The sequence below is a fragment of the Cydia amplana genome, chromosome 13 (genome assembly GCF_948474715.1).
Source record: "Cydia amplana chromosome 13, ilCydAmpl1.1, whole genome shotgun sequence".
Lineage (NCBI taxonomy): Eukaryota > Metazoa > Arthropoda > Insecta > Lepidoptera > Tortricidae > Cydia > Cydia amplana.
This window is the reverse complement of record NC_086081.1, coordinates 16,760,678-16,769,715: the sequence shown is the minus strand read 5'-3', so window position 1 is coordinate 16,769,715 and position 9,038 is coordinate 16,760,678. Positions and strand designations below refer to the sequence as shown.

General features: G+C 43.7%; 1 protein-coding gene across 1 annotated transcript; it reads left to right on the top strand.

Annotated features, from left to right (window-relative positions):
• Positions 1–6,579: 6,579 nt before the first annotated feature.
• On the top strand, positions 6,580–9,038 carry LOC134653654 (C-type mannose receptor 2-like). The gene is made up of 5 exons (XM_063509048.1): positions 6,580–6,610; positions 6,946–7,239; positions 7,688–7,870; positions 8,288–8,512; positions 8,854–9,038. The coding sequence occupies exons 1-5, from the start codon at positions 6,580–6,582 to the stop codon at positions 9,030–9,032; spliced, it is 912 nt and encodes a 303-aa protein (XP_063365118.1). The 3' UTR covers positions 9,033–9,038.

The window sequence follows — 9,038 nt, the reverse complement described above, 5'->3', positions numbered from 1 at the left end:
GCACCCGACCAGGCACCGGGGGCACCGCGGGTGGATCTCAACGCCGACGAGGAGGAGATCGCGCAGAGTGTGAGTAGTACAGCCAATGAGCATCTGAGGAGGACTCTGGATGAGGCGATTACGCAGTATCGCTCCACTCCCAACACTAGGCCACGATTACCACGTTTGCCTATGAATAGACGCAATCTAGCGCTAATGGGAGCCCTAAACGCTTTACTAGAGCCATATCTACGGACTAGTAAAGATTTAGATGATACGCACGCGATCATGTATTGCGGAGCCATCGCGGCGTGCCGTGTTGCACGAGTCAAGTTTCCGGACTCTGAACGTGCACCTAGGACCGCCGGAGGTGCCCCCGCATGGCAAATACGGATCGAGCGACGTATCAGCTCCTTTAGGACTCTTATCGCAAAGCTGATCTGCTTCAGGGGGGGCAACAATCGCCCCCGAGTAATGCGCTTTGTAAACCAGGCGTTTGCGGGGACGGATATCAGGCCCCGCGACTACATGGCCAACGTTATGGAGCGCATCGACTTTCTAAAGCAGAAAGTCTACGCATGGGCAAACCGTATTCGCCGCTACAGAGAGCGTGTGGATCGATTCCAGCAGAATCGTCTTTTCCAGAGTGACCAAAGGAAGGTGTACCGAAAGTGGGAGGAAACCAACCTTCGTGAGTCCGACACGCAGCCGCCGGATCCTACTGTCATGACTGACTTCTGGCGTAGCATCTGGTCGGTGCCTGTCGGACACACCGAGGGGGGTTGGATGAATGTTGTCGAGCGTGAGTGCGAGTCCATCGAACCTATGGGGGTAGTCACTATCACCCCCGATGACGTAAGTTGTGCCATCCGCACGGCCCAGAACTGGAAAAGTCCTGGGCCGGATGGATTGCACAACTTCTGGCTAAAATGGTTCCGATGCTCGCACTCGTGCTTGGCAGCACAATTTCAACAAGCCCTCGAGCTTGGTTCTCTCCCACCTTCCTTAACAACTGGTGTCACCTTCCTGCTCTATAAGTCCGGTAGTACCACGGAAGCGAAGAATTACAGACCCATCACGTGCTTACCTACACTTTATAAGCTCCTTACATCCATTTTGAGGACAAAAATCAACGCGCACATTGTCGCTAACAATATTTTGGCCCCCGCTCAAAATGGATGTAGGGTTGGGTCCCGTGGTACTAAAGAGCTCCTCCTCATAGACATGACCATTTGCCAACAAATCCGGCGGAACAAGGAGGCCCTCTCAGCCGCTTGGATTGACTACAAGAAGGCCTATGATTCGGTGCCTCATTCATGGCTGGGGAGGGTCTTAGAGCTGTATAAAGTTGATGCAGCTTTGAGAGCCTTTCTAAGCGCGTGTATGAGACAGTGGACCACAGTCCTTCGTCAACCAGGAGGCGGGGATGACCGCCCTGGCCCGCAGGATTTCATAAGGATTGAGCGAGGAATATTTCAGGGTGATAGTCTGAGTCCCCTATGGTTCTGCCTAGCTCTGAATCCCCTCAGCACCCTGCTGAAGGATTTGGGACTAGGTTGCCGGCTTCGGAGAGAGGGTGAAGTCATTTCTCACCTTCTGTACATGGATGACCTCAAATTATTTGCACCAAATAGCCGAGACTTGACGGAGCTACTGAAAACCACCGAAGTCTTCAGTAGTGCCATCAACATGGAGTTTGGTGTCGATAAATGTGCGGTTATGCATGTACAGCGGGGGAGGGTTGTAAATTCAACAAATTTACAACCTTCTGAGACAATGTCTTTCAGATCTATCTCTGAATCAGAAACCTATAAATACCTTGGTATGTCACAGTCGTTGGGTATTGAGGACGAGGGTATTAGACGGTCGGTGAAGGAGCGCTTTTTCAGTCGGCTCACAAAAGTCCTTAACAGTCTTTTGTCAGGAGGCAACAAAGTGCGCGCCTTCAACGCCTGGGTAATGCCCCTACTCACATACTCCTTTGGCATACTAAGGTGGACTCAGACCGAGCTGGATGCCCTGGATCGGAGGGTCCGATCACTGCTCACCGCGCATCGCATGCTACACCCACGCTCGTCAGTTATGAGATTGTACATCCCACGGAAATGTGGTGGCCGAGGCTTCCTAAACGCCAAGGATCTCCACAACCGCGAGGTGTACAATCTCAGGAATTATTTCCTTAACAACCAGTGTGGGATGCATCGTGATGTGGTGGCAGTAGACAGGAACCTCACGCCGCTCTCCTTGGCAAACGAGAACTGGCGCAAACCTGTGGTACTAAGTACTGCGGATCGCAAGACGGCATGGGAGAGTAAGGTGCTACACGGGCGGTTCTACAAGGCCCTCACGGGACCCGATGTGGACCTGCTCGCGTCGGTGAACTGGTTACGATTCGGGGATCTCTTCGGAGAAACCGAGGGTTTTGCCTGTGCAATCGCGGACGAAGTTATGATGACGAACAACTATCGGAAATATATCCTGAAGGACGGTACGGTCGACATTTGTCGGGCATGCCGCCGTCCCGGAGAGTCACTCAGGCATATCATTTCCGGTTGCTCTCATCTTGCTAACGGCGAGTACTTGCACAGACATAATCTCGTAGCCAGGATTATTCACCAGCAGCTTGCTCTTCTATACGGCCTTGTGGACCGCGAAGTACCGTACTACAAGTATTCACCTGCGCAAGTTCTCGAGAATGGTCGTGCCACGTTCTATTGGGATCGATCTATCATCACTGACAGGACTATTGTAGCCAATAAGCCTGACATTGTGATAATAGATCGATCGCAGCGCCGGGCCGTGCTCGTTGACATCACCATCCCCCATGATGAGAATCTCGTGAAAGCCGAGAAGGACAAGTCTAGTAAGTACCTAGACTTGGCTCACGAGATAACCGCCATGTGGGATGTTGATTCGACGATCATTGTCCCGATAGTTGTTTCAGCGAACGGTCTAATAGCGAAGAGTCTCGACCAACATCTTGAGAGACTCTCGCTAGGTGGTTGGATCAAGGGTCAGATGCAGAAGGCGGTGATCTTGGACACGGCGCGGATAGTCCGCCGGTTCCTCTCTCTGCAGCCCTGACCACCGGCAGCTTGGGCCTTGCCCCGCTGCTGGCGGCACCCTAGGTTAGGTTTTTTATAATATGTTTATACGTATTTTGTATTGTTTTTGTAAGTGTTTTTGTATTTTATTTTTATATCCATATTATAAAATAACCTAGCCTAAGAGTTAAAATAAATAAAGAGAATAATAATAATAAGCCCGCAGGGCAGCTTGTGGCGAGCTGTTGGGGAGTAACGACCCCACGGACCCGAGTGCTCCAGAGAGTCGGTCAGGGTCTCCGTCTCCGGCGTGTCTTCTTCGGTCGGAGTGGACCCCAAGGGGACCCGCAGGACTCTCGACTCTGGCTTGCCTTAATTGGCCGTCCAGAGAGGAGTCGTTAGAGCTATATGCTCCAGGGGTGGAAGTGTTAAAGGGCATAACGCCGCGAGTAACTTCGGAGAAAGCGCAGCACACCTCTCGACACCCCTGAGCCGCTCACGCCGGTGTTGCGCCTGGCCGTCTGTACGATGGCGCTTCAGGTGCCCATCTAGCGAGTGGCGAGTCACCGCCTGCCTCGATAACACTGTATATCACAATGTTATGGCAGGTGTCCGCAACTCTTTGCAATAGCCCAGTCTTATTTTCCAGCCAAATTTAAACCATAGCCCAGGACTCTTTCCATTTTTCTACAATAGCCTCCAATGCCTGCTGAAACCGGTTTATGGGTATCTATTTATGTACCCATGAATGGGTTCCAGCAGGCGTTCTACATGACATCAAAGCTCTCCAAACGGCCTCTACGTGTTGGATCTATATCCCCACGCACGCCTTATAAATGACCGGGCTTAAAACCCGAGAGTTTGTAACGGAGATACAAATAATAATAATAATAAATCATTTATTCCAGACAACAACGATCCATAGGTATGTGTACATTTGAGATAATATTAAAAATAAATAAAATTAGGTATAGGTATAACATAAAAATTCATGACTAGACATTAATGTTTTCTTTCAATACTTTTGTTGCTAAATGGATACTTTTGGTTAAGACTTAATTAGAGAACAAGAGTTTTCAGACTATTTTTCATTCACAAATTGAATAATGTGTAGGTGGGCGTTTTTTTTGTTGTCCCCTACACTTTTTTTTCAAATTTGGGATTTTTTTATGTTAAGACTTAATTAGAGAACAAGAGTTTTCAGACTATTTTTCATTCACAAATTGAATAATGTGTAGGTGGGCGTTTTTTTTTGTTGTCCCCTACACTTTTTTTTTCAAATTTGGGATTTTTTATGTTATTTCTACTCAGAATCACGAGCTCTTTCTATCCTAATAGGAGAAAAAAAGTGTCCCAAGATTTCCATACATTTTTCGATCTTTCCATTCCGCGACCGCCATACAAAGTCTATGAAAAATGGTGACGTAATGGAAATAAAAACCTTAGGACACTTTTTTTCTCCTATTAGGATAGAAAGAGCTCGTGATTCTGAGTAGAAATAACATAAAAAATCCCAAATTTGAAAAAAAAATGTAGGGGACAACAAAAAAAAAACGCCCAGTTAATATTTCAGAAACATAGGTAGCGCTAAACACAAAACTGTAGGGTGTATTCGGGTAATTTCGAAAGGAAAAAAAAGACTACAAAAGTGCCGGTTAATTCCGAACTCTACTCTACTGTACTCTTATTATATCTGAATATGAGTGACTATAAATAGATTTTCAAGATTACCCCAATTCTGAAATTATCCGAATGGCTTATACATAAAAGAAAGTGACCGTTTTAATCTTATAAAACATTTACTGTTATTACTTCGAACAAAAACCATTAACCTTCCTGCATAATCGAGTAATAAGACATCCAATAAAGTTAGTTAGTCCCCGATTCGGATCGGAGGGAATATTATGCAAACGGCAGCAGATGGCCGATCAATAAACCCGGAGCTTTCTAAAAATATTTACATGGAGTTTAGAATCGCTGGAAAAGGTTTTCATGGGTAATGCGACAATCGTTTAGAGAAAATACCAATTACAACGTTAATAAAACGTACATAGTATGGTAATTTATTACTGAAAAAGGCCTTCGAAGAGTAACATATTATTGCATGTGACTGTACATAAATACTATGTGTATCACCGGTCTTTATAAATCAGTACACTTTAATCATTTCTCATATATTCTCTTGAACTTAACTACTCATTTTAATATTTAGTAACCGAATTTTGTTAAACAACTCACAAACACAATATTGGATTTCATTTCCATGAAAAAAGTTTCGTTGTGCAGTCCCTTCTAAATTACCTTATTCATTTAACGGAAACACCCTGTAGCGGATGCGAATTTATTTGATTTTTTCGAGCCTTCCTAATCGAGAGAACCATATTCTCATTGCTTTGAGCAAAATCGTTTTTAATATAACAAAAATATCGGCGATAAATCGTTTCTGTTATAGATGTCAAGCTAGCAAGTCTATCGTACAGTACCTGCAATAATATGTTACACAACAAAGACCGCAAAAATATCTGACACGATCTTATTTGTAGAGCCATTAAGAGCGTGTCACATAATTATGTTTGCGGCCTTCGAAGAGTAACATATTATTATTGCAGGGATATCTAGCGACGTATTAAACACTGTCAACATGTCGCTAGATAGTTAATCTTCCGAAGCTAAGTAGATAGCTTTTGTGGAGTCTAGACGCAAAACACAAAGAACCGAGAAGAACAAGGCTTGCTAGTAAGCAAACAAGGTACCTATAACATAATCAATTTGTCTAACTTTACCAGTTATACGACCAGTTTTACACTAGCAACTCTGGCTTGACTTCGCATACCTCCTAGTTATCCTACGGAACCCTAAACCCTCCAGTGGAGATGGTGCGGCTATCAGAAGCCGATTATTCCATTATTTACGGCGCCGCCGACCCCGCTCCGTTTATCACACATCAACACGAGCATAATTTATGGAACTATAAATAAAACTATCCAGTGATCGAGTGCTAAAAAGTGATCGCTAGTGATCACCGATCATAAATATATATATATACAGTCAGCAGCAGAAGTTTCTAACGGGCGAGGTGTTCAATATTACCTTAACGCGCTCTTATTTTCTTTATTAAAGTCGCGTCAAGATCATTTTGAACACCTCTCCCGCTTAGCAACTATTGCTGCTGACTGTACTAGAACCGATAGAAGATTTAAATATTTCCGCACAAGGATCTGTGATAATAATTTTAGAGCCGTTTTAGAAATATGAGTCAGAACACTAGTATACAACGATGCTGGTAAGCGGTCACCGTAGCCTATGGACTATTGGACTCAGACTCGTATGATTTAAAAATTGTTTGCTATTGATATCGATTACACTTTTAATCACTAGCGCGGGTACGTTTTTGCCCCTAATAAAACGGCCTACAAAATGTAAATATTCTCCTACGGAACCTCATTATTTTTGGTCAATCTCTCTTGTTGATAATAAGGACTGTAAGTCCTTGTTTATGTTATGAACGATAAGACATGCTAATAATAGTTCCTTATAAGAAACACTGTTAAACATAATGTCTCTTAAAGTACTCGTTTTTGTGATCGGTGAGTAAATTATTTATTCATTTACCTAACTCAATTTAAGTAAGAGCTCCGGAACTTTTGAGGGGTTAACTTTTGGCGTTTTCCATGGAAACTTAGTAGGTATCTTCATTAAGCCTAATTAAATTTGTAGCATCTACTAATTAATTTCGTTTGAGTACCTAATACCTACATTTGTTTTTGTAGGTAAGTATAAAACAAAATTTAAATTGGCCTCTCGCTCGCGCCAATATATGTACCGACAAGTAGGAGTGAAATGCTTGCGCGGCTGACATATTTTAGATATTATTTCAACTCAACAATTAGAATCTAACACAAACATTATATTTTCAAAACAGGACTAAATATCGCCGCAGCCTCTCGCTGCGATCACTTCTACAGAAAGGACTACACCTACATCAACCAGTTCGACGCCTTCTACAAGCTCCACTGGGACCTGTCCGGGCAGACCTGGGGCTCCGCCTTCTTGGCCTGCGACGACGAGGGCACAGCCCTGTTTTATCCGAAGACGGCAGATGAGTGGAGCGTTGTGAAAACCCTGGTCGCCCCGATGAAACTCAAGCCTAATATTACGGAGATTTTCGTTGGGATACATGATGAGTTTGGGCTGGGGGAGTTTATGACTGTTGACGGTAGGTATTTAAAAGCAGAAGTAGGTATATACTTTTTTTTTCGAATTGCAGCTAAAGCTAAAGATACATACAAAATCGAATCCTGCGCTTACCTTTTTATGGAATACAATCGATTATGGAATGTTAAAAATTCGATTTCGTCTTCTGATTCTGTCTATGTCTACCTATTTTTTTAAATTTTCGTCCAAACAGCATCTGATCATTGAAATAATTATAATTTATTATAGATACTTATTGATCAAGCTTTAGCGAGGGTTTCCGTCTCTGCAAAAATGCTTTCGTATGTTCTCCTCTACAGGTCGTATTTCTTAACAGATTCTCGTGATTTTTGCGACCAGTCTCTATAGTACTTTTTTTTGTCGTTACGTTTTTTGAATAATGTTTTTAATGGCGAAAATTGGCAGAATTGACGTTAGCGTCTATGGCGCTACCATCCTCAATGTTCCAGGTTTGTCTACACCATCTCCTTTACCAGATAAAGACCAAGATTTAGAAGGCCAGAGCGCATGCGTGGTGATGGAAATAGATACAGGCGTCTACAAGCTAGAGGCATGTGACACGGACAGTATAAAGCCGTTTGTCTGCAAAAAGGTCGAAGAGGTTATTCCATCCTGTCCTACCATCGACCGTGGTGAGTGCTGTTTTATCTTGGTTATTTACAGATACTTCTTTAGTGGCCATTGGACGACCAGGCCGATCACTCCCTAGATCCCAAGGGCCACTTGCACCATCCCACTAACCCGGGGTTAAGCGGTTAAACCGTTAACCCAGTGTCAAATTGTACTGGAAATCATGGTTACTCCAGGTTTAACCTGTTATTGGAATGTTGCAAGTGGCGCTTAGGCGTGTAGGTAAACAAAAAAGGAAGGAATGAAAAAAATCGCACGCTTCTAGTAAGCTTCGGTATTCCAAAAGGTTGCAAGTTGGAGTCTTGTTTATTCATTTTTCTTTTAATATAAAATTTGTACTAACACTCACAGACGTACCTGCTTGCTAAAAATATAATTATTTGATCATCAAAACCTCCTATTTTTTGTTTATTTTCCAGGCTACACATACGATAAAAAAACCAAAAAATGTTACAAGCTCAACCAGAGAAAGAAGCCGTGGACCGAAGCCATGCAGACCTGCTTCATGGAAGGCGGGATCCTGGCGGTGGTCACCAGAGCTGATGAGGCAGATGTGGTCTTTCAGAAGCTGCCAGAATATGAGGAAGAGTATTTCGTTGGGTTTAGGAGGCTGTTTCAGAATGGAGACTTTTATACGGTGAAAGGTTGGTTTGATACTTTTGATTTTATAAGTAAAATGTAGATTTTACAGTATGTAATGGTGTATTGATGTCATATAATCAAATGGGACTGGGCAGGACACGTCTGCTGCATGCCGGATGACTGTGGGCCAAAACAGCCACCCGTTGTGTCCCACAAATTGTAAGGCGTCACGGTCTCGTAGAAGATGGTGGGACGAGCTTGACGCCTTTAACAAAAATGTTGGGGGACTTCCGATTATAGGGATACGTGGAAGAATAAGAGGGAGGCATTTTCCCAACAGTGGGACAATATGGCCTCATAATAATGATTAATGTCCTATAATATTTATTTTTTATAATTTCAGGTCAACAATTCGACAACACATTCTACAAGCGTTGGCGAAACAATGGAAACGACGAGAACAAATCGAACAACGATTGCGGGACGGTATCGAAGCGATATGACTACAGAGACCTATTCACCGGCACGAGGAATTGCCTCCAGCCTGCTGCTTTCGTGTGTGAGATGGTCGCTAGGACTTAAATTTGG

Bases quoted from the DNA above. Each gene is read 5' to 3' on its own strand.
- LOC134653654 (XM_063509048.1), top strand. From the start codon at position 6,580: ATGTCTCTTAAAGTACTCGTTTTTGTGATCG. The intron at 7,240-7,687 runs GTAGGTATTTAA...TCAATGTTCCAG, and splicing joins GGAGTTTATGACTGTTGACG to GTTTGTCTACACCATCTCCT. The intron at 7,871-8,287 runs GTGAGTGCTGTT...TTTATTTTCCAG, and splicing joins CTGTCCTACCATCGACCGTG to GCTACACATACGATAAAAAA.